Below are 25,557 nucleotides of genomic sequence, written 5' to 3'. Positions count from 1 at the left end.
TGGACATTTTGGTGAATGTTATGTGTACACTTAAGAAGAAGAGGAAGCAAGCCATTTTGGATACAAGGTCTGAGGCAGAACAATTGGGCCGCTCTAGTTGATTATGTTGCTCAGGTCTTCCTTATCCTGCCTAATTTTATGTTATCCCAGTTACCGAGAAAGGCACGTGACAATTCCCCTATGCTTGTGGATTTTTCTCTTTGTATTTGGCTCTCATTACTCTTAGTAGGGTGCTCCAAGGTGGGATTTACATGTACCCCCCTTGGGATTTGCTGATCTTCATGAATCTGTGGATTAACGTCTTCCAACAGTTTTCAAAGATTCCCACCCATTATCGTTTCAAATATTTCGTCTGTCCCATTAACTCTGATCTCTCTCTGGGATTATGTATATCTCAGACCTATTGACTATGTCTCATCTGTTATTTTTTTCCTTTCTGGATTTTCTATTTATTTTTTCCCATTCCTTTCATTTGAGTATTTTCTATTACTTCTGTTGAGGTAGTTTCTAATGACTTGCATTTATGTTTACAAATTCTATCTTCTGCTGTGTTCAATTTTTATTAAACCCACCAATTTCATTCTTAATTTCAGATATCATACTTTTCAATTCAAGAACGTCCGTGTTATTATTTTAACGTTTCCATTTCTTTGTCGGAATCCCTCATTTTCCCATCTCTTGTGACTGAGCTCATTCATCACAGCTGTCTTTAAGGTCCTTCTCTGGCAACACCATTTTGGATCATCCGTGGGTCCCTTTCTGCTCTTTCTTTCCCTCTTTGTTATCAGTCACATGGTCTTTATTCTTGACACACTCTGGTCATGTGTACCGAATGCTGAAGCTGGTGAATTATCATAACAGCAGTGCCCTGGTGGTTCCAAGCCATATTGTCTTTAAGCATAAAGTGCTCACCGTTTCCTCTTCTGAGGAATGGATTGAGGCCTGATCATTCTTGGTGGAGGATGGAGCCTGGTGAGAGTGAACTGCACTTTCTGTTGCACTGAGGCTCACCCAATCTTGTCTTGCCCCTCAGGGTGGCTTCCCAGGGCTCCCAATCCAGAGCCTGGTGGCCCCCTGTCTCCCCAGTACTGGAACAAGCAGGACAGAGAGGCAGGCACTCAAGGGAGGGAGACATGGGTGTTCAAGGGGGAGAGACATGGGGATGTGGAGGAGAGAGGTGTGAGTGTGAGACGTGGTCATGCACAGGAGGAGGCTGCCCTGCTGCAGGACAGTCATCCACCTCCTCTTGATCCTCCCCTTTCCAGGGAAGAATGGGATCGACATGTCCCCTTTTTCAGGGATAGGAGGGGGTGGAAATCTTTTTGACGCTGCAGGAAGCTTAGAGTGGCCATCCCTTTGTTCTCCTGGGGTGAGGGTTTTTGCGGAAAGGAGACATCAAGTGTCTTGGCGTCCGATTGATTGGACACGCTATTGGCCTGTTATTTACAGTACTTCTTTACATCCACCCCTTAGGATCATTTTTCTCCTCCCCATGGGTACGTGTCCTCAACCTTGGAAAAATAAACTTTCTAAAGTAACTGAGACAGGTCTCACAGCCTCAGGAGGCCCTGATGACATGCTGAAGGCAGTCGGAGCACGGTTTGGTTTTATACATCGTAGACACGAGACATCAGTCAGCATATGTAAGATGAACATTGGTTTGGTCTGGAAAGACGGGAAGACTGGAAGCAGGGAGGGGGCTTCCAGGTCATAGGTAGATAAGAGACAAATGGTTGCATTATTTGGAGTTTCTGATGAGCCTCTCCAAAGGAGGCAGTCAGATATGCATTTATCTCAGTGAGCAGAGGGGAGACTTTGAAGAGAATGGCAGGCAGGTTGGCCCTAAGCAGTTCCCAGCTAGACTTTTCCCTTTAGCTTAGGGATTTGGGGGCCCAAGGTTTGTTTTCCTTTCACACCTGTTAGGCATTTGGGCTGTTTCTACCTTTCGTCGGCTGTGAATAATGCTGCCATGAACATATGTGTACCTTCTGCCATGAACATATGTGTACCTGCTACCATGAACATGTGTACCTGCTGCCATGAACATACGTGTATCTGCTGCCATGAACATACGTGTACCTGCTGCCATGAACATGTGTACCTGCTGCCATGAACATATGTGTATCTGCTGCCATGAACATGTGTACCTGCTGCCATGAACATACGTGTACCTTCTGCCGTGAACATACGTGTATCTGCTGCCATGAACATATGTGTACCTGCTGCCATGAACATACGTGTATCTGCTGCCATGAACATGTGTACCTGCTGCCATGAACATATGTGTACACACTTTGAGGCATGAGGAAGAGCAATGAGCAAACTGCTGAATGGTCTGCCTTCAGGGGCCACACATGACAAGCCTGACCCTAGACACCACCAACAGTGCACACATGAGGATGATGGGCAGACATGACGGGGTCAGGACGAGAGTGGCAGTGGAGGGCAGGGAGAGTGGCAGGGAGGCCTGTGAGGGGCAGATGTGGAGAAGGAAGGCAGGGGTCTGCAGCTCTTGGGGGGTGCCTAGGGGCACTGGATGTGAGGGGCAGCTAGGACGGGAGGTGGAGAGTGTCGGGGGAGCTCGCCCAGGCAGTGGATGTCATCAAAGACCCCCAGGAGCACAGGTAGGGCTCACCCAGGGCTGGCTGGGCAAGGGCCTGGCCACATCGTTTGTGTTGGACAGAGACTTGAAGGCAGCTGGGCTGGGGAGCTTCACAGTGGAACAGATAGCCCTGGCGCACCCTGGTGGAGGCTGTGGCTGGGGGGAGCGGGGGTGGCCTACGGGCTTGGTAATGGAGCACATGTGGCTTTCCCAGCTTGGTCTTGAGTTGAAAGGCGATGAGGAGTCCAACTCAGGAAGCCACAGTCATTGACCAAGTCCTGGCTGTCTGGGATACGGTACTGTGGCCCACAGCTTAGCGTCACTGCACTCCAGCCTGGGCGACAGGGTGAGATCCTGCATGTGAGTCTGTTCTTGCATTGCTATAAAGAAATACTGAGGCTGGGTAATTCATAAAGGGAAGAGATTTGATTGGCTCATGGTTCTGCAGGCTGTACAGGAAGCATAGTGCCAGCCTTTGCTTCTGGGGAGGCCTCAGGGAACTTCCAGTCATGGTGGAAGGCAGTGGGGAGGCAGGATTACGTGGTGAGAGCCGGAGGGTGGGTGGGGGCAGACTCTTAAACAACCAAAGCAGTGAGGAGGCAGGATTACATGGTGAGAGCCGGATGGTGGGTGGGGGCAGACTCTTAAACAACCAGCTCTCCTGAGAACCAACCGAGCAGGAACTCACTCATCACCCAGGGCATGGTGCTAAGCCATTCACGAGGGATCTGCCCCCATGATCCAACACTTCCCACCAGGCCTCACCTCCAACACTGGGGAGCACATTTCAACGTGAGATGTGGAGGGCACATATCTAAACCGTATCACTCCATCTCTAAAAAAGAACAGGAGTTTATTCTCGCTTTTGGAGACCAGAAATCTGAGACCAAAGTGTTGGTGGCCTCACTCCCTTCCCAGGCTTGAGGAGAGAAGCCTTCCTGCCTCTCTTAGCTCCTGGTGTCCCGAGGTGTCCCTGGGCCTGTGTTTTTGTGCCTGCATTGCTCCCATCTCTGCCTCTGTTCATGTGGCCTCTCCACTTTCCTCTCTCTTCTCCTGTTCTGTCTGTGCCAATCTCCCTCTTCCTTTCTCTTATAAGGACACCAGTCAGTAGATTTAGGGTCCACCAGGGCAACCCATCTCAACATCTTCACTTAATTACATCTGCAATGACCTGATTTCCAAATAAGGTCACATTCACAAGTACTGAGGTGTATTAGCACGTTCTCATGGTGCTATGAAGAAATACCCAAGACTGGGTAATTTATAAGGAAAAGAGGTTTAATTGACTCACAGTTCTGCATGGCTGGAGAGGCCTCAGGAAACTTACAGTCATGGCAGAAGAGGAAGCAAGCATGTCCTTCTTCATATGGTGGCAGGAAGGAGAAGTGCCCAGTAAAAGGAGGAAAAGCCCCTTATAAAATCATCAGATCCATTAGGCATGGTGGCTCAGGCCTGTAATTCCAGCACTTTGTGAGGTTGAGGTGGGCAGATCACAAGGTCAGGAGTTTGAGACCAGCCTGGCCAACAAGGTGACACCCTGTCTCTACTAAGAATGCAAAAATTAGCCAGGCATGGTGGCGTGCACCTGTAATCCCAGCTACTTGGGAGGCTGAGGCAGAAGAGTCGCTTGAACCCAGGAGGTGGAGGTTGCAGTGAGCCGAGATTGTGCCACTGCACTCCAACCTGGGTGACAGAGCGAGACTCCGTCTCAAAAAAACAAAAACAAAACAAAAAAGACCCATCAGATCTCATGAGAACTCACTCACTATCACGAGAACAGCATGGGGGGAACCGCCCCATGATTCAATCACTTCTCATGACACATGAGGATTATGGGAACTACAGTTCAAGATGAGATTTGGGTGGGGACCTAGCCAAGCCATATAGGGTTAGGACTTAGACATATTTTTGGAAGACATAATTCAACTCACTACTCCAGTCTTCCCTAACTCGGCTATATATCAGACCCTCTTGGGGATCTTATAAAAGTTACATGTTATTATAATTTCTGTTCCATAATCCCAGTAGGTTGCTCGGTGCCTGGTTCTGACACTATCCCTCAGAGCCTGTGGAAGTTGCTGATGCCAGGATGCAGTTGCTCTCCTAAAGCAGAGTGCGAGATCCTGAGGAAGGGAGCCTCGTGCTTGTGTGTCTGCGGTAAGAGAGGCTGCACAGACGCTCTGAAAGTCCTTATGCCTCTGTGCTGTCATAAGAACTGTTATGAAAACTCAGCACAAAAAATCCAGACAAGTGGCTTCTAGGCTGATGCCTCCCCAGCAGCAATCAGCATTTTCAATGAGTCATCAGCAGCTCCTGCAATCAGCCTCTGCAATCTATAAACTTTGTTTCAAAAAAGCTCACAGGAACTTTTCCCTTTTGCCTTTAAAAGCCTCCCCAGCGATGCCTGGGGTCTGCCATGGCTCACATGTGCAGGATTACAATCTGTTGCCACTTCCAAATAAACTCACTTATCCTGAGAGCCGCTCCCTTTGCTGCTCAGGATGGCACAATCTGGTGCCAGAAATAGGACCAGAAGCAAGATGGCCTTCAGAAGGAAGTGACAATTCTTGGAACTGCTGTGTAGTGCCCGCCTGAGGCCTCTGAGCTCTTCCTTTCCGCGGCCCACCTCTTCTGCCATGTGCATCTTCTCCCAGGCTGAGAGCCCTCCTTCCGGCAGAAGCTTGACTTCGCTCGGGATCTGCCTTGGACCAGGCCACCTTAATATAGGACCTTGCATCCGTCCTGGGACCCTGTGAGCCGGGTTGTCCTTTCTGGTCCTGGGGAGCGCTCTGGTTTGTTTGTTTCTGTGCGTCCATATGTGATTAAGTGATTTGGCTTTTTTTACTTCTGCTCTCCCTGCTTGTTTCAAAACATCTTTAAAGAGCAAATATCACATACAGCGGTTATATGAATTTCTTTTTGCTCTCAAAAGTGCAGTAGGAGACAGAATGGGATTCTCAAAGTGTAAGGCACGCCCGGCTTTCGGGGGCTCAGCTGGTCGTACGTTCAAACATTGTGGCCCTTTGTGCACATTTTAAGCCCATGGGCAGATGACACCAAGGGTGATTTGGAATTCCAGTGGCCGTTTGAGAATCATTCCAACTCCCCAGACTGGTTTCCTAGAACTATATTAGAAAATTGCAGCTATTGGGTTAAACAGTCTGAATGAGGCACGTATTTTTAATTGCCATCTTGAGGCTTCAAAGTGCATTCAGGACTTTAAAAAGGCCTCGCTGCAAAATACTGTCTCCACGCCAGCCAAGGCGCCTCCTTCCCAGAGCCCTTCCTTCCCCTTCCCACGCACATCCTCCTCCTCCTCCTCTGGCTGACCTCCCCACCCCCTTTGTTCAGAGCTCCCCAGCTTTTCTCCACAAACACCAATTCATCTTTAAACACGTGGAACCTCTAGGGAAGTTCTAGATGAAGGAGATAAAGTAATTAAATATGCTATTCTGGCATATTGACAATTTAGTTAGAATCACTTGAAAAACAGCAGGCTTGCTTCTTTTTCAAAGCTACCCATGCTGATTGCAGACATAAAAAAATGTTTTCTCCCCACTATTCCTTAATGGGCTCTACCCTGAAGTTAGCAATCTAATCAAGAAACAAGCAAAGTTGAAAAGACTGTCTATCAAACTAAACACTTTCTGGCATTTAGCTGGCTATTTTGAAACTGTTTTGTAAAAACTCACGTCTATAAAGGAAAACAGCTTTTGGCTTCCAGAGGCAAAAACTATGAGAATAAATGAGTGAAGTAAGATGTAATTAGGATTCCCCTGCTGCCATCTCTGTGCTGGTAAGAGTTGTGTCCAGTTAAGAAAATTAATATTCTTCTTTAGATGGAAGGAAAAATAGAGCCCTTCCTCTGCTACTTCTTCATTGCTTTTAGCAGAAAAGAATACTTGTGTTAAAGAAGCATCATCTGGAATGGTCCTTCCTGACTCCTTCAATGGCCAGTTTTGATTAAGAAGGAATTAAAGCATAATTGTAGGTGAATGTAAATGGCTTTAAAGTTCATCAACTTTTCAATGATAGTTGTTTTATAAACTGTGTCTACTTAAAATGAAGTCCAAACATATTTTGGGGGAAACTTGAAGCCTTAACGTGAACTTAAATAATAGATATTCATAAAATGAGTCATTTTCAAATAAGATAAAACCCACTGCTACAACTATAATTAAAACAAAACCAAAAAACACACTGATTTCAAAGCTGCCTGGAGGTTTTTTATTCTCACCAGCCCTAGCTGAAATGTAAACATCCAAGAAATTAACTTCTACACCCATCGGAGACCATAAATAGGGGGGAAGGAAGCAAGCAAGGAAGGAAGGAAGGAAGAAAAGGCAGCCTTCTTATCTTCAAGGATGAGAAGCTGAAGCAGACAGAACATTGTACAGACCTTGTTAGATAACTCGTATGTTTTAAGCCCCCTGGAATGATTTAGTGAATTGATAATGGCCTCTCTGGGGTCTTCATTTCCATACGGGGGCTCCCATGCTATGTAAAACCTGTATGATGCTTCTCTCCTGCTAGTCTATCTAGCGTCCAACTGGGACGCTAAAGGCTGGGACATCCCACTTTGTCCTCTCCCCAGAACCTGCAGGTGGGATTCCAGGACACCTGACACAGGGCAGAGGCAGGAATTCTTCCCAAAGTCAGCTCTCTCACGCCACTACCTGGAATGCCTGGTTGAGAAGGTAAAAGGTTTTCTTGTCCCTTTTTAAATTTGGATCGAAAGGAGAACATTGTAAGAAGTGGTTCTTTAAATGGTGACTCTTGTGAATTTGGTGCTGGGTGCCCGTTGCTTTTTGGCCACAGCTTCCCAGAAATAGCCGCTGTTTTCTTTGTCTCTGCCTTTTGTGGGGTTTGCCCTAAGGCCTGTTTTCTGTCTTGAGAACTTGGTCATAACCAGTGAGGATGCTGTCTCTGGTCTCTCTGGTCTCTGCCCACTGGGAGATCCGAGTTGCTAGGCATGCTTCTGATGGTGGTCACCGGCCAGGACCGAAACATGAAGTGTCTCTGTTCGACCACATCTGCTCTCAGGAACTTAACCGCCTCGCCATGGTTACCTTGTTACCAGTGAGCATCTTTACTTCCTTAGCCTATCTTCAGGAGAAATTTTGGATCCTGAAGGGGGCTACATCCTTTGCATCCTTTCTGGGGACCTCTTGCATCCATGGTTAAGCCATACAGGGCTTACTAGATTTGAATCACAGCGGAAGTAGGTTTACCTTTGGTTTGGAAGTTGGTTAATATTTGGAGCATTATAGGAACTTTTTGTTTGTTTGATCTTCTGTCCTAAGCTAAAATGGAACTAGAAGGGAGGAAAGAAAGACTTCAATACCACCGGGAATGTTTACTGTTGTCCTGGTTAAAAGCTGATAATAAGATATTTGAAAAGGGACTTTCTTTAGAGCTCCCTGATGAGAAATCAGGCTAACTGGAAGCTGATGCTCAGGCTATAACTCTTGGTGGCTCTGTGTTTTCTCTGCCAGACTCTGCTTCTCCCCCTGGGAACTTCTCAGCCAACCAAGCCATCCTTTCCCAGCACTGCTGACTGTGTGCTGTGCACATTTTTTGATTGGCGTGATTCTTGACTGTTTACAAATGGAGCAAATAAAATATCTTTAAGGTCTTTCCTACTTAGTAAGAGGCATTGTTTAAATTGACTTAGAAATAAATGAGCATACCTACAACTGTAAAAAAAAAATAGGAACTAACCCAAATGTTTTTAAAGTTCATTTGACCTGGGGTAAACTTTGGTGAATAAAGGTGAGTTTAGATTTGCCGGTTTGATAAAAGCAGGTGTCTTCAGAGTCCTCAGCGTTAAAGATGATGCAGACACGCAACTTTCATCTCTGCTAAATGTTTAATTGTAAAGCATGAGTCTGACCTAAAAACAAGTGTGCCCGCAGACGTGAGGCGGCCCGCCTGTTACTCCTCACGCGGGAAGCGCAGCAATGAAACAAAACGCCATGCGTGTAACGCTTCGGTCTCTTGATTTTGAGATGACCGCCTGACAGTCACATGCTGTAAAAATGGTTAATAGGAAAACACCTCAAGATGATGGATGCTTAATATCTCAGGAAGTTTCTCAGGAGTAACACAGACAAGTTAAAATACTAAAACATTAATCGCTGAACATAAGTGTAAGCTTATTCCTGGCTTCGAAAGTTCTGTGGAAAGATAAAATTTGTTTGGGTCTATTAGAAAACATTGTGTCTTGTTTTACATTGAGAAATTGTTCTATGAGGAAGCACGTTTCTGAAAAATTATAAAATATGTATTCATAAAATGTTATCATATAACAGTTCAAAATTGCTTACTTCCTAGGTTCCACTAAAAATTAAGGGCACTAAGATTTAAAAATTCTAATTAATGTGTGTAACTCTATACACAAAGTATGAAAAATAATGATACAATTTTTGGTATTTTTGGTAAAAAAATTACAAAAGACATGAGGGTTTTTTTTAGAAGAAGAATAATTTTGTCTAATTTGGAGGTTATTTAAAGGTTGCTTGAAAATGCAAATTTTGAAAGGAAATAGAAACAAGGCAGAAATGAACCAGTAAATGGGACAAAAAATAAGCAAAGAAAGTCATATCTTTGGTAGGGAAAGTTGAAAAGAAAAAGAGAATAAAAATTTTTTTTATATGAGAAAATCTTGTGTGGCCAAAATTATAAGGGAAAAAAGAGTAAATTTTTATCCTAAGTTAGAATGATTGGTTGTTCCAGTATAAAAAAGAGGAAGTATAGAATGAAACTGAAGGTTTGAACAAATTCTACAAGGTTTGAGAAAATTGCAAAAGGTTTATGGAAGATGAATTTTATGAAATACATTTTGTATGTGATCAAGTTGACTAAAAATAGAAGGAAATAATTTATAAGTCTTTCTAAAATAGAACATTAAGATCTAGGCTGGGCGTGGTGGCTCATGCCTGTAATCCCAGCACTTTGGGAGGCTGAAGAGGGCAGATCACTTGAGGTCAGGAGTTCAAGACCAGCCTGGCCAACAATGGTGAAACTCCTTCTCTACTAAACATACAAAAATTAGCTGGGTGTGGTGGCGCATGCCTGTAGTCCCAGCTACTAGGGAGGGTGAGGCAAGAGAATCGCTTGAACCTGGGAGGCGGAGGTTGCAGTGAGCTGAGATTGCGCCACTGCACTCAAGCCTGGGCAACAGAGTGAGACTCTGTCTCAAAAAAAAAAAAAAAAAAAAAAAAAGAAGAAGAAGAAGAAAGATCTAAAGTTTGCCGACATGAAACTAGAATTTGGTCCTCTCTGTTAATACGACAAGATTTTCTTGTAGTATTGATCTACCCCTGATTAAAAAATAATCAGGGTGTTCCTTGCCTTTTTGGTAACTGTCGCAGGTGAGTGGTGACCCTCTGGGGCTGGTGGTGTGGTGAGAAGAAGAATTTACCAAGACAGTTGCAGATAAAGAAAAGCAGATTTATTAAAGAAAGTATGAAAATACATTGTGAGAGTGCAATGGGCAAGTTAGCAGAGAGGAGCTGACTGCAAGGAGGCAAAGGCTTGGTGGGGGTTTTATAAGACAGTCTTTGTGCTGTGAGCTGAAGAGGGCTTTGACAGTGCTGAGAACGCCAAGGCTGCCGTGAGCTAACTTGTAATTTTTCTATCAGTCAAGGGTCTGGTGATAGCTGGAAGACTAGGCTGTTTGTGCAGGAGGGTTATGTGTTCTGGACCATGAGAAAGGCAGACTTAAGGCTTATGTGCCTTCTCTTTTTGCTTCCTTCAGTCCCGCCAGCCCCACTCCCCCTCCGTAATGAGGCCTCCACAGTAACTGGCCTAGAAAAATTTATCAAGATAATGTCGTGTACTTTGCGCTGTCTTTATTAGGTTTTTGATTGCTTGGAAAAATTCTTCCTTTAAAGAGTTAGGGTTTTTTTTTTTTTTTTTGTCTGTGTAACTTTATTTGCTTTTAAAGTATTTTAATTATCACTATAGTTAAATGGATGACTATTATTTCACAATGACCTATTATCCTGTTTTAATTAAGTGTTTTAAACCTTTGACATTTTTGACAAGCTTTCCCAAGATCAAATTCTAAATTAAATCTTTTTATTCTTACCTTGTAAAAGAGATATATTAATTAAGTTTATTTGACATGCTAAATTATTAAATATGTGGGAAGCATTGTAAAGAAGAAATGATGTTTAACCTTTTTTTTTTTTTTTTTTTTCCTGAGATGGAGTCTGGCTCTGTCACCCAGGCTGGAGTGCAGTGGCGCGATCTTGGCTCAGGGCAAGCTCCACCTCCTGCATTCACGCCATTCTCCTGCCTCAGCCTCTCGAGTAGCTGGGACTACAGGCACCCACCACCACACCCAGCTAATTTTTTTGTATTTTTAGTAGAGACGGGGTTTCACCTTGTTAGCCAGGATGGTCTCGATCTCCTGACCTCGTGATCGGCTTGCCTCGGCCTCCCAAAGTGCTGGGATTACAGGAGTGAGCCACCGCGCCCGGCCTTAACCTTTCTTTAAGTTATATTTGTATGGATACAGTATTAGTGTATTCCAAAAGTTATATAAAATTCTTAAATATCTGATATATCTTGGTATAATGTTATCAGTGGTAGTTCTAATTATTGTGTTAAAATGTTCTATGCTATGGAAATAACCAAAGTTCCTTGTCAATTTCTCATTATAATGAACTCTCATCAGACTTTTAACCATGACCCGTCTATGTTTTTGTCATCCATGTAAAGATCCAAATCCAAATTATTGTTTTGATGTTTCTCTAAAAGCTTTTGCAATCAACTACAGTCCAAATTGCTTCTAATGAAATGACTTTGGCAGTCCTCTTGAACTCTGATTGCTGATACCTTTAAGATCATACCGTTGGACAGAGTCGATATTTTTGGGACTCTGTTGAAGAAACTGATGGGTTCATAAATCTGCTAACCTAGATCAAACAGAATGAGAATTAATTACATGGGACTGAATGAATTGATGAAAAGGAATTATGGGTTTTTACAGTTTTAATTTAAAATATTTTTGGTTCTCTATTTTAATGTTTTGTTTTCCAGGTTTAAGGAAAATAGTTTTCTTAAGCTATCTATAATTTACACCAATTTGGTAAAGTATAACTTTGTGAACAAAAATTGAAACATAGGCTTCTTTCCCTACCTTATCTCTCCAAAATTTGTGAACTATTTGTGAGTATGATTATGTTTTTGGCAATACAGTCATTTGTGTAAGTTCAATAAGAGCCCGTTCTCTTCACAGCAGCATACAATGGAAAATATTGGTTATATTACCAGGTTTTGACTGGAATGCCAGGCTTAACGTTGCTCAGAAGTTGCTTCTATGAGGACGTCTCCCAGCAGCTGTCAGTGTTTCCAATGAGTCATCGCCGGCCCCTGCAATGAGCCTCTCAGGCTGGTAAGTTTTGTTTCAGAACCGCTTCCTCAAGCTTCTTTTGCCTTTAAAAGCTTCCTCTTGCCCCAGCCTCCCAGGGAATGCCTGTGGTCTATCATGGCTCACACATCCTGGTTGATAATCCACTGCTGTTCTCCACGGAATGCCTTCATTTTGAGAGCTGCTCGCTGCCTGTTGTGGTTTCAGTTGACGGCCCACCACTGTGTGCAGAGTTCACCAGCCGCTGTGGTGTGCAGTGCAGCAGCTGACCTGCCTGCCTTGTGGTTTTCTAATCCCATGGAGGGGACGTCTTAGGTGTTCTCACCAAGAATGCACAGCAACAGTGCTGGGTGGGCCACATCCTCCCTCACATTTGGTGCCACCAGTTTTATAGATTTTGGCTACTGTGGGTGTGTGTGGTGGTTTTCGTTGGTGTTTACGATGCAGCTTCCTGGTGCTCGAGTCTGTCGAGCACTTTTTCTTGTGTTTATTTGCCATCATTTGGCAAAGTGTTCAAATCCTTTGACCGTTGTTTCACCAAGTTGTTTTATTATGAAATTTTAGAGGTTACTTATTCTGGATGTCAGCACTTGGATACATATTTGAGAATATTTTTTGCAGTAAGTGACATCGTTTTATGCGGATGAACAGAAGATTTTAATTTTGATAAAGTCTAATGGATATATGTGATGTTAGTGTATTTTGAATGCATACATATGTATATTTAATGCATTCTTTTATGATGATTGTGTACTTCATATGAAATGCGGCAACCTTGCCTTGCCATCCCGGAGGCCTCTGCTTCTCTGATCTGTGGGTGTCACAGGCACTTCGCTTACTCACACCTTACGGCACGGTTTCTTTTGCTCTAAGCCTGCACGTGTGTTTTAAAGGTAATTTCTTCCGTTAGAGAAGTCGCGTATGCTCACCCTGCTATTTGCCATTTCTGGAGCTCTTTATCTCCTTCTTCATATCTGCATTTCCCTCTGGAATCATTTCCATTCAGCCTGAAGAACTCTTCTGCCTGGGACTCCACCTTCTTTTCTAGCAGCTGGGCTTATTGGGAGCTCTGTCCTCTGGTGGGTCTGGCCAGGGGACGCTGGGTTTTCTCTTAGGGTTTCAGTTGGCCCGTGTGGTGCCAATGTCAACGTGTCTGTAGGCCAGAGCCAGCAATGAGCACCCCCTCGGTCTGGCCCTGAGCTCCAAGGCCCCACTCCCACAGGATCTTGCTGCCAGGACCCCACTCTCTGCATCTTGTCCAGAGTGTCAAGGAGTGCAGGGTCCAGCGGGATCTCTCGGCCCTCCCAGGGCTGAGTCTGTGCTCTGACCTTTCCTGGGAGGCGCTCAGGGCCAAGAGAGCAACAAGGGGCCTTTCCCTGTGGCTCCCTCCCCTCTGGAGAAAATGGGTCAGATCTGGGTTTCTCCATAGTCACTGTCCCTAAAATGAAGCCGGGCTGCCAGAGGCGGTTGCATCTCCTGGCACCAAGACCCCAGAGTCCTTGTGAGAAAGAGGACCAACGACGATGGAAGCCTTTCTCTAATGTGCGCACAGCCAGGCTGCTCCTCTGAAGGCACTGAGCCGCCTCTAATCACAGCGCCACACTGGCCGCAGGTCGCTGGGTATAGGATGAACCCAGCTGTGAAGAGGCTGCATTTCCTGGGAGGTTTCTGTGAAGTTACTGAACTGCCAAAAAGGAAAATAGCCCTTGGAGAGCTCAAGGGTCTAATTAAAGAAGTGCAGAAACACAGTGGGCAAAAAAGCCCAGAATAACCATACAGAAAGAATTACTGGGAGATGGCAAACCTGAGAGTTTTGAGACATCTAGGAGCAAAGAAGCAGGAGGCAATTGTTATCAGCCGGGAGGCAGGGCCACTGCAGTCCCCATGGCCTGCTCTGTGGAGGACCCTGCAGCCTTTGCAGCTGAGGATCTCAGTATCCCCCAGGCTGCCTCCACTTTACAACTTTCCTGATGAAGGTCTCTTAGTGTTCATTGATAAGGATCGCAGCAGCCTGCTCCAGAGTGGACACTGGTGGTTTTTGGCACTAAAAATACCTGAAGCCATGGGCATGTACATCACCCCAGAGAGGAGGATGCTGCGATACCTTCCTTCCACATCCTCCCAAGCAGCAGCCACTGTTGTGCGGCCTGGGAAGGGGTTGCCTCCCAGCCCCAACTCTGCATCATCACAGATCCAGGCTCCAGGACCTCATCCTGTGTTGGCAACTCAGACCCTGAGCCATTTCCATGTGGACCAGCCCCACCCCAGGCCCAGAGCTGCTGTCACTACAAGTGCACCCACACTCCAGAGCCTGGCCCTGAGGCTGCTCTGGAAATTGCCTAAGACATAACATAAATGGAGAATGTACAGCAACACAGTAGAGTGAAATGCAGAGAATAACCACACATAAAGCATCTCTGGGAGATGGCACACCTGAGAGACCTGAGAAATATTGAAAATGTGTCAAGAGTAATGAAACACATTAGTCTATAAGATCAAAAAAATGGAACTTATCCAGGATAAACATCAAGACATGCATCACTATACAGATTATAGTTCAAATGCTAAATCACATACAAAGAGAAAATCTCAAGTGTATTAAAAAAAAAACTGGTTCATTATACCAGGGAAACAGTAATAAAACCTCGATTAACTGTTTATGGGACCAATAGAGGCAAGAAGACAGTGAGATTACATACTTACATGCTGGGTGGAGGGCACTCAACCAAGGATTCATTATCCAGTGAAAATATGCTTCAAAAATAAAGGTAAAGTAAAAACACTTATTTATGAACAAAATGAAGAGAAATGATTTCTTGTAGATATGCTGTATATATATTCAAGAGGCATTTTTTCAGAATCACAGGAAATGAGAGCAGATAGTAAGTTGAATGCACAGAAATAAATGAAGATTTCATAAATAGTAAAGAAAAGAGCAAGATGCAAGGAAAAACAAAAGAAAAACAGCATCTGTGATACTAATCTTTTAGAAAATTATTACACTGCTAATAAAATGTGAAGTGTGGATTCATGCCACTGAGCTTAGGTTATTGCCTCCACTATTTTTGAAATGTAACATACTGTTACAACAATGCTATTTGGTCAACTTGACTGAGCTGGCCTCATAGGTTACAGGTTGCTCATTGTTAGAGATGAGACTTTAGACCAGACTGGACAACATAGTGAGACCCTGTCTCTACCAAAAAGAAAAAGAAAAATTAGCCAGGTGTAATGGCATATGACTGGAGTCCCAGCTACTTGGGAGGCTGAGATGGGAGGATCACTTGAGCCCAGGAGTTTAGGACTGCAGTGAGCTGTGATCGTGCCAATGCAATCCATGCTGGGCGACAGAGTGAGACCCTGTCTCAAAAAACAGAAAGAGGGATTTTAGTATAACATTCAGCCAGTGCCATATTGGGAACCCACAAGAATGTACTTTTAAAAATATGTCAAAGAAGGTGGTGAGGGCTGTAATAGCTGCTATTCAGGCAGTAATGCAGTGCTGAAGGGACATCAAGCAAATAGTGTGATGCCTGTGGGTGCAATGTTACTCCTTCCCTTAGGTTGCCAAAAAAATCAATACTTCATAGCATTCCTGAAACGAAAAAGCTTATGAACCATTGTGTTTAGGGCGTAAGCTATCTATTTTGGGCTACCCATCACAGCTTCTCTCCTTTGGTAGAATAAAGTGAACTGAACCACCATGCCTAAGGTATTTGCCTTATTTCTTCCTCAGCTGGTTCATGGTTACATTGTCAAAGCTGGCAAAGCATTCAAGACCTGATTTCTCAGACCGAGTGTATGTGTGAATATAATATACTCATTTGCACAAATATAAACCCTCTGTCGTAACTGTGTTCTGCAAAAGGTGTGATAAATACTTTCAAGTTATATGTACTTATCAGTAGAACTAATGGAATACACACAGTATATTTGATGGGGAATTTCAGAGAAGGAAGGAAAAGTCAACCTTCTATTTGGCATCAGGATAGTAGTAAAACATTCTACTTGTGCATCAGATAGATTTTTATGACCTAACCTGGACAAGTAACTTAACTCTTGGCGCCTCATGTTTGAAAGAGGGATAACACTCTACAGGGTCATTCTAAGAATTAAATATTGCCAAAACACATGAAAAGATTCTCAACCTTGTTAGTAATCAAGGAAATGCAAATGAAGATCACAATGAAGTCTTCTTTTGTACTCAATTGATTGGTGAAAAATGCATGCCTGATAATATTGACATACAGACCAATGAGACCTCTTATAATTTGCTGGGAAAATGTATCAATTTGTACAAACATTTTAAAAAATAATTGTGCATTTTCCTGTGAAGTAAAACATTTGAATAATCTAGGACCCAGCAATTCAACTCTTACACAGACACTCAAGAGGAAGTTGCACACACATATGTCAGGAAAAATGTTCATAGCAGCCCTGTTCATAAGAGCAAAACCTGGAACAATTGAGAGGAAATGAATAAATTGCCGTGTAGCCACACAATAGAATACAAGACAGCAGTGATGCTGAAAAATATAGCAAGCCTCAGGAGTTTATATATTATATGGATAATTTTATGAAGCTCAAAAACACCCAAAATTAAACAACATATTCTCTAAGTACATACGTGGGATATGTGATAAAACTAAAAAGAAAACAGGGAATGATCAGCAATCCAGAACCAATTCATGACTGTTGTTACTATCTTATGGGGCAGGCTGTGGATTGGAAGCGGGGGCGGTGCACATAGGTACGTGTAACTTACTGGTAATGCTTTTAGGTTAGGAATGAGGTCAAAGGAGTTCACTATAAATTTATATTAGAAAGAAGGGCTATCTATGGATTAGTGATGAGCGTGTCATGCACCAGCAAATATGATTAATGAACTTAGGTTACCTGAGGTCCAAATAAATAATGAGAAAAAAGTAAATAAAAGTGATGCATGTATACTAAAAATTTGGAATTACATATATAATATGTAATAATAAAAAAAGAAAAAAGTGTCACTGGTTATCCTTCAGGTATAAAAATTACAATTAAAATTGTAATGTTATAACCTTCCATTCTTTCCCCTATGAATTAAAACTTTTTTTTTTTTTAACGAGACTAAAAAATCAAGTTGATAAAATCTATGCCCTGTGGGAACTGGTTAGGTCAGGCTACCCACTCCAGATTTCCAGCAGGCTGGCCTCAGCTCTACCTACAGCCAGTAGCTTATTAAGGCTCTAGGCGCCAGTGACACCTTCAGACAGGTGGTTAGTGCGCCCTAAGGACTCTCCGCAGCGTCGCTCAGGTTCACAGAACACGCCCAGGGGCGTGTCCAGCTGTCGTCGGGGAGAGCCCACCTCCCCGGGGGGTGTGGCTAAGGGACGAGGCACTTCTCGTCCAGAGCCCAGGTAATCCGGGCGGGATCAGCTGGCGTCGCGATGTGATGACGTCAGGCCCCGGGCAGGCCTGGAGTGGCGCGCTGGGCGTGCGCGGCTGCTGTCCGGCGTGTTGGTCCCAGCGGTTCAGCTGAGGTAGGGACGTGCTGTAGGCCGGAATGTTACCGGCTGTTGGATCTGCGGATGAGGAAGAGGATTGTCCTGAATTGGTTCCCATTGAGACGACGCAAAGCGAGGAGGAGGAAAAGTCTGGCCTCGGCGCCAAGATCCCAGTCACAATCATCACCGGGTATTTAGGTAACTAACCATCCCAGTCACAAAATGCCGTGAACTCTGGTGTCATGGGATTTTGCGGGCTGCCGGTGCCTCTTCTCCTGAGGCATTGGGGCCTCATGATCAAGAGCAAATGTCTTTGAGGTAGGGGCTGGGTCACTTGCTTCTCGTAGGGGTTACCTCTCATCTTGGGAGTTAATGATGCCCGGTCCCCTCTGCGTTAGATTCCCGTTTCTCAAGTGAGATGGAAAGTTAGCCTTTGAAACAAGGCTTTGAAGCTAAGACACGCCCCCCAATTGTCTCTGTGACCTCTTACCAGGTTATCTTACCTTCCTGACGCTCATCTACCTCACCTGAAAATGGAAAAATACCTGTCACCTGGGAAACAGGGCCGGAGCCACCTACCTATTGCCATGAAAGGATGTCCCGTCTGTAAAATGCCCGACACGTGGGGCTTTCGTCAGTAGATTCCCCTTCCCCACGAGCCACAGTCCTCCAGCCAGTTGGCAGGAAGTGCTCCCATCTTAAACACTTTATTTTTGAGGTCTGTTTGTAAACCACTGCGTAGGAAGTAAGAATAAAATCTGTCCTCCAAGACTATTTCTCAAACTAAGAACGTTTAGAGTGTACGGGGATACTCGAAACCACAAGTTTGTGAACTTGGTAGTTTCGTGAAGGGCGGTTTATGCACTTACACTAGAAGTTTCTTACTGGAAAAGTTTGAGAAATATATTTTTAAACCTTACAGTTAAATAGAAGGGCTAGAACAAATATATGACTGTATTAGAAGTTTGGAAAAAGTTAAGAAATGTAAATAAAATGATACTGTTTCCTAGAAATAATATTCCTAGTTGTTGCTAGAGACAGGTACACACTTGGGCCACTTCGTGACCTTTTATGTAAAAATAAGAAATAACTGCTTTTGTTTTTTTAAAAACTTTGTAGACTGTAAGTTTATTCCCGTTTTTTGCTCGGAAGTAATTTTATAAAGGAATTTATTTTTGGCGTTTCCCCACAGTTATTCAGAGGCTGCTCTGCTGAGAAGATGAACAAATTTCTTGTCCAAAACAATGTATTTCAAACATGCCGCTGGGCCTTCCCGTATTGCTCACTGGTAGGTCAGTAGATCATTGGAGAAAATGATCTGAAGCTCAGGAGTGAGAATTAATACCAGCAACCTTGTTGCTGAATCTAGGGATAGTTTCACTCCTATCCCTGACCATTTTCCCTTTTTGAAACACTGTTCTTTTGGCTTCTATTACATTTTTCTTCTGATTTTTCCACCTGCTTCTCCGGCTTCTTTTTAAGGCTCCCTCCTCCTTCCCCCTTTGTCCATCTTTAGCTACACACCTGTGTAATTTCTATTTTGATGTCCTACAACTTAAAACTTAACATGTCTGAAACTTCATCTGTTACCATCCCCCCAAATCCTGCTTCTGTGATCCCAACCATTTGGAATACTCTAAAAGCCTCCTGACTAATCTGGAGTCTTGCTGCCCTTTAATTTATTCGTTGCATGTTAGCCTTAATGATCTTTATAAATGTCAATCCGACTGCGTCACACCTTTCAGTGGCATCCCTATGGGTTAAAATCCAAATTCCTTAACATGAATTACAAGGACCTGTAGGATCTGGATCTTGCCAACCTTTCCAGCCTGCCAAATTGGCCCCGCACAATGAACTAATGTTACTTCAAAGGTGCCAAGTGTTTTAGCCCCTTGGAATAGGTACTTTTTTACTGTGACTCCTCTGGCTACATGTCCCTCTTAGGTTCTCCATAGCATTTTGTGCATCTCCTATTGAATATGTCACCCTGTGACATAATTGCCTCCTTATTCACTGAATTCCCCTCCATTCCCCCCTTCCCTTAATATTTCTAAGCTCTATGAAGGCAGAGACTATCTTGTTCGCTTTTTCACCAAGGCCCAGCATAAATCTGTAACGTATTAGAAACCTTCGAATGAATGAACTATGTCTTAAAGTGTTTTTTTTTTTTCATAATATGGTTAAAAAGCCCTAGTAAATCTTCTCTTAGATTTCTTACATTCACCCTTTCCTTTCAGTTTTCACATCACTGCCCTGTGAAACACTCATGTTCAGGGCCTCTGTCTGAGGCTTGGACTGGTTTTAAGATCTTCCTCATTGCCCTAAGTCTCTCTCTTCCATACTATACTTCATATTTTTGTGATGTTGAGCTTCCTAAAGTACTCTAAATATAAGCCTTCATCTCTTAAAAAGCTTTGAAAGGAATATGACCTAAAAGATATTAATACCCTAATACTCCGTAAAATCTTCCTAGTTATAGGAAGATCTAGTTATATACTAGAAAACTTAATGTATTTCAGAAGACATGTATAGCCTACATGTAAAAGTTTTTAGCAGCACTGTACTAGTAAAACACTGGAAACAAACCAAATGTCCAACAAAAAAAGATAAAGAAATGATACAGTCATACAATTGAACTACAATACTATGCAGTTAGGATTTTCTTTTTTTCCTCTATGAATTTTAGTGTGTACGGTTCACAAGACTATTTTTTTTCTACTGGAGATTGACATATTGGGTTTCATATGCCACCTGCTGGATAAAGTTGGTATAGCTTTATGAATTTATCTTACTGAACATTCTGTCCATTGTTGACACTACCTGGCTCTATTCCCCATTTCATAAAAACTTTTATAGATTGTTTAAAGCATACTATAAGTAGCCATATAGTCAGCCTGAAGTTGCGTCTCGTTAATGTTGAAATAAAAGGTCATTATAAATAAAAGATTGTGTAAATTTTAGGGAAGCTTAGGCTGGGTTGAAGAAACTTTCAACTTGTAGGAGTGTTTGTAAATATTTATAAAATTTTATGTCTACATAAAGTATTTTGCAACAGGTTTCAAAGGATGCTTTAATCTTATCCTCTAGGATATTCTATACTAAAATAATATATGAAAAATAGCACGCAAATTCTCAAAAACGTTAGGATTCTTTATATGTTTTTTGTATCTTTAAAATTATTTTGAATTTTTTTATTTACAAAAAATATGTTTTATAGGTGCTGGGAAGACAACACTTCTGAACTGTATTTTGACAGAGCAACATAGTAAAAGAGTAGCGGTCATTTTAAATGAATTTGGGGAAGGTAAGTAAAGTTCAATAAATGTCATGTTGCAAGATTTTGTGTGACTGTTTATTCCTCTGGTGAATTGATATTCCATATTTAAAAATGAAAATGCAAGGTATTGTATTGATGTGGATAGCTTTAGAAAAGTTGGATTAATTTCTGTTAAGATTTATATGGGTTGAGATACTGAAATTAGTTTTAATAAAATTTTATTTTGTATAACTTTGGAATTCTTATTAACAGAATTAAACTACATTTTTACATGAAATAAATGACTCCAGAAGTAAAAATCTAGACATATGAAAACACGTTTATTTTTTATTTTATTTTATTTTTTTTGAAATGGAGTCTCTCTCTGTCGCCAGGCTGGAGTGCAGTGGTGCAATCTCAGCTCACTGCCACCTCTGTCTCCTGGGTTAAAGTGATTCTCCTGCCTCAGCCTCCCGAGTAGCTGGGACTACAGGCGTGCGCCACCATGCCCAGATAATTTTTGTATTTTTAGTAGAGACAGGGTTTCACCATGTTGGCCAGGATGGTCTTGAGCTCCTGGCCTTGTGATCCACCCGCCTCGGCCTCCCAAAGTTGCTGGGATTACAGGCATGAGGCACCATGCCTGGCCAAAAAATGTTTTTTTTAGGAATTAGGAAGGCACTTTTGTATGGACTCTATTGCAACTCATGAAAAATATTTGAAAATGCTTCTGTTATTAGTTAACTTTGTTTAATGTTTATTATCTGCAATGCAGTTAAAACTCAATATTTTAAAAATAAAGGTAAACATATGGTCTTTATCCTCATGTATTTTAAGTTATCTGTGAAAATAAGTGTGCTTAACTTCTCAACTGAAATATTAAACTGTAGTCAAAAAAATAGCTCTAGACACAATACTTCTGTTATCTTTATAGGAGTTTTTCTTCATAAGTATGAATTGTAATCAAAGCTCACTTCTAGCCAAAAAACAATATCTATTAAACGATTTCTTTTAAAATGTACTATTTTTTTTCAGTTGTAAAAAGTAAAAGAGCTAGGTTTTATGAACAAGATGGGAAGCCAGTTATATTCGATTTCTGGTTTTAATAAACTAAAGAGAAAAGTGCTTTTTAGGCAAAAATCCTGAGATTTCTAATAACAGACTGTTTTTTTCATCATCTTATTAAATAACCTATTGCACACTGATTACATTTATTCTTACTATTTTCTTTATTTTTTCCCGGATCATTTTTGCAATTTTATTTTTCACAGCATTCTCAATACTTTTCTTCATGTTTCGTTAATGTTCTGTATATAGTCCGAATTCTGTAACAACCTCTTTAGAAGCTCTTTATTAATACCTAGCTGAAATATAAAAAATATGCAAGTGTAAAACTACTCGATTTTATGGGAGCTCATTTGCTTAGTGGACTTTTAGAACTTCACCGTTTGGTACATTTCTTTATTAGAGGAAAAGTAAAACATTTAAAATAATTCTTATAGATAACAAGCATTTCAAATATAGTTTATTCTTTCTTAAGTAAGTATTGCTAGGAAAATATGTGAATTTGACTAAAAGTTTAGGTTTTTTTTTTTTTTTTGAGATGGAGTCTCGCTGTGTTGCCCAGGCTGGAGTGCAGTGGCACAGTCTCGGGTCACTGCAACCTCCGCCTCCCGGGTTCACGCCATTCTCCTGCCTCAGCCGCCTGAGTAGCTGGGACTACAGGCGCCCGCTACCACACCTGGCTAATTTTTTGTAATTTTAGTAGAGATGAGGTTTCATTGTGTTAGCGAGGATGGTCTCGATCTCCTGACCTCGTGATCCGCCCGCCTTGGCCTCCCTGTAAGTTTAATTTTTAAATGAGCACATGGTACACTGGCCAAAAACCTTCCTCAAGATGAACTAGGGTTTTTACTCGTTGGGAATATTCAGCAGTTTGTCTAACAGAAACAATTTAGAAGAAGAATGAAAAGAAAAAGGTAGATAAGGCAGTCTCTTAAGAGGTTGAAGGGCATACAAAATCCAGTATATAAAACATACTAGTCTATTTAGAAAGTTTACCCTGGACAAGAAAAAAATGCCTTCAAGGTAGCTACTTTATTTAGAAATGGGGATGGCCAAGTAAGAGGCCTAAGGAGGAAGTAGGTATGTTTATCAGTTTAGGATGTGTCTTTTTCAGGGCTTAAGTCATCTTAAATAAAAGCTAAAATAATGTAGTGTACTGTAATTTAGATATCGAGGCTGCATGAATAAAATGAAAGAATATAAGTTATAAAATGCAGTTTCTGCTTTAAGATCTCCATTATTGAGTTATCCTCATCTTTGTTTTTTGTTGGCTAATGGACATAAGCTAAAGAGTGCTGTTTGTTATTTATTCTAGGAAGTGCGCTGGAGAAATCCTTAGCTGTCAGCCAAGGTGGAGAGCTCTATGAAGAGTGGCTGGAACTTAGAAACGGTTGCCTCTGCTGTTCAGTGAGGTGAGGAATGTGTTTACTGTGTACATGGTTTACTAGAAATGTTTATTGATTATATTTCCAGCTTTAATTTTCTTGAGTAATTTAACTGAATTTACACAGTTTGCTTCATTGTATTTTCAAACAAATAGAAAATAAACTTATTAGGAAGCATTTTCTTAAAGTGTTTCTTGCTGTCTTTTCTATCTGCTCTAATGTTTTGGTCCTTTTATTGAGTTTTTATTGCTTTTGATGTCAGGGCTTATTTAATCTCTAGTGCATGAAAGTCTCATATGTAAAAAATGATTATTCTGAATTTAATCTGTCATTGGTCATATTTCTAAGTGTTCAACCTTATAAAAAAAATAAATGACTATCAAAAAAGAGAAAAACCTTACATTATGTTCTACTAGTTAAGTTTTCAAGGACAGTGTTCACTAGTCTACCATAGACCCTAGAAGAGTTACCCAACACATAGTAGCACTCAAATATTGGTTGAATGAATTATAAAAATGACTACTTGTACTGTTAATTTTGTGTATTCTAGTGAATTAAATCTCTTCGGCATCATTTACTCCCTTAGGTATTTGACTTTGTGTCAAATGTTTTGGCAAGGATAAAATTATAACAGACTTTCTTGAACAACCAAAATATAATCTATTAAGGATTTTCCTTCACTTTTGATAAAATAAGAAAAAAGGAAATTAAAACCTTGCATCCTAATGTAAAATAGAGTTATATGGTGTTTAATATCAGTGTCCCTTTAGCTATTATATTAAACTACTATACTTAATAAATTTTATCATTATTTTTTATGTTGGTTTTTAAAAATTTCATAAAGCTATAAAAAGATACTTGGTCAGATAAAGTTTCCTCTGCTTTTAATTTTAATAAAGTATTATTATGTATATGATTTCTTTTTACCTATTATATATATGCATCTATTGTTTTCTCACTGGTAAATATGGGACGGACATTTTGTTAGAAGGTTAGAAGTGAGTTAAATTTTCACATTCCTAAGGGTACTTTTGTCTCGGGTTGTTGAATATATTTTAAAGTGTTTATAATAATCACTTCAAAATATTTAGGTAATTAACTGTAAATTATGTTTTGGTATTCTCCAGGGACAATGGCCTTAGAGCTATTGAGAATTTGATGCAAAAGAAGGGGAAATTTGATTACATACTGTTAGAGACCACTGGATTAGCAGACCCTGGTAAGAAGTGAGATTATTAATAACCAGAATATAGTTCTGTGATATATTGTAAATAGATGTATTAGAGGAATATCTAAAATGAGTATTAAAGCTTTTGTTAGTATTAAACCAAAAACTTTTTTTGGTTTAAAAGAGGAAAAGTACTCGGTTGTCATTTTCTTTGGCAGTTGAATGAATGAACAGAGTATTTCTTGGTACTTTTAAGCTGTTAATAGAATTTGAAGTTTTATTGATTGACTTAGGAGTATTTGTAAGAACAGAAGTTGTTAAAAATAAGGACATGTAGGAAGAGCAGAGACTTTCTACCTCTAAGTACAGTTGTCCCTTATCCATGGGGTATTAGTTCCGGAACCTCTGAGGATACCAAAATCTATTAATGTTAAAGTCCCTTACATAAAATGGTGTAGTATTTGCCTATAACCTATGCACATCCTCCCATATACTTTAAATCATCTGTAGATTACTTATAATACCTAATACAATGTAAGTGCTGTGTAAGTAGTTATTACACTGCATTGATAAGGGAATCATGACAGGAAACTCTGAACTCTACTATGGAAAGCTACACAGAGTCAACCTGTTTCTAACAATGGGTTTCTGTTACCTTCTTACCAAGCTCTAATTCTTGATAAAGTCTGCTTATTTTCCCCAAATAACTTTTAGATAAAATCTTTATTTTCAGTTTGCATAAAAGTTAGTGCTTATTCTGTGAATCTGACCCATACCATTATTTTCTTTTTGATCTGGGTCTCTGGCATTGGGGCGATTTGTAAAACTATATTAAAGTATTTGGGGGTAATTTACTAAACAGGTCATAGTTGTCCAAAAGAAATATTGAAGTATCCTGAGAGTTGAAATGTGATCCTTGGTTATTGTAATTAAAACAATTACATAATAACATCATCCCCATGTTTTCAAAGTAGTATTGAATTAGGCTATTTTGGTCGTTATAGTAGGCATGGGTTTTCATACCTTTCTGATAAATCTGACTGATGATAGGACTTGGACTAATATGTTGGTGTTAAATATTTGAATCTGGTAAGAAAGAAAAATATATTGTATGCTTTTATTAGAAATAGCAAATATCAGTTTATTTCATCATAGACAGTTTTGCCATTTTATAGACAAAAACTTGATACTTTTGAGAGTTTAATTAAACACGATTCAG

At 41.2% G+C, this 25,557-nt stretch overlaps 1 protein-coding gene across 19 annotated transcripts in view; it reads left to right on the top strand.

Annotated features, from left to right (window-relative positions):
* Nucleotides 1–25,557, top strand: part of LOC739761 (putative COBW domain-containing protein 7) — a 79,137-nt gene that overhangs the window by 1,367 nt on the left and 52,213 nt on the right. For 3 of the 19 annotated variants that reach the window (XM_054680351.2, XM_054680352.2, XM_054680348.2), the window contains exons 1-4: nucleotides 17,400–17,662; nucleotides 20,682–20,768; nucleotides 23,101–23,197; nucleotides 24,298–24,389. In XM_054680351.2, the coding sequence (XP_054536326.1) occupies nucleotides 17,524–17,662; nucleotides 20,682–20,768; nucleotides 23,101–23,197; nucleotides 24,298–24,389 (415 nt within the window). In that variant the 5' untranslated portion in view covers nucleotides 17,400–17,523. Of the gene's footprint in view, nucleotides 1–11,884; nucleotides 12,006–17,359; nucleotides 17,663–18,656; nucleotides 18,757–20,681; nucleotides 20,769–23,100; nucleotides 23,198–24,297; nucleotides 24,390–25,557 lie in introns of those variants that run through there. The other 16 variants (XM_063806577.1, XM_063806578.1, XM_063806579.1 and 13 more) reach the window with 15 other exon arrangements.

Source organism: Pan troglodytes, chromosome 2 (assembly GCF_028858775.2).
Source record: "Pan troglodytes isolate AG18354 chromosome 2, NHGRI_mPanTro3-v2.0_pri, whole genome shotgun sequence".
Taxonomy (NCBI): Eukaryota; Metazoa; Chordata; class Mammalia; order Primates; family Hominidae; genus Pan; species Pan troglodytes.
Note: the sequence above shows the minus strand (reverse complement) of the source record. Positions and strands in the feature narration are given on the sequence as shown.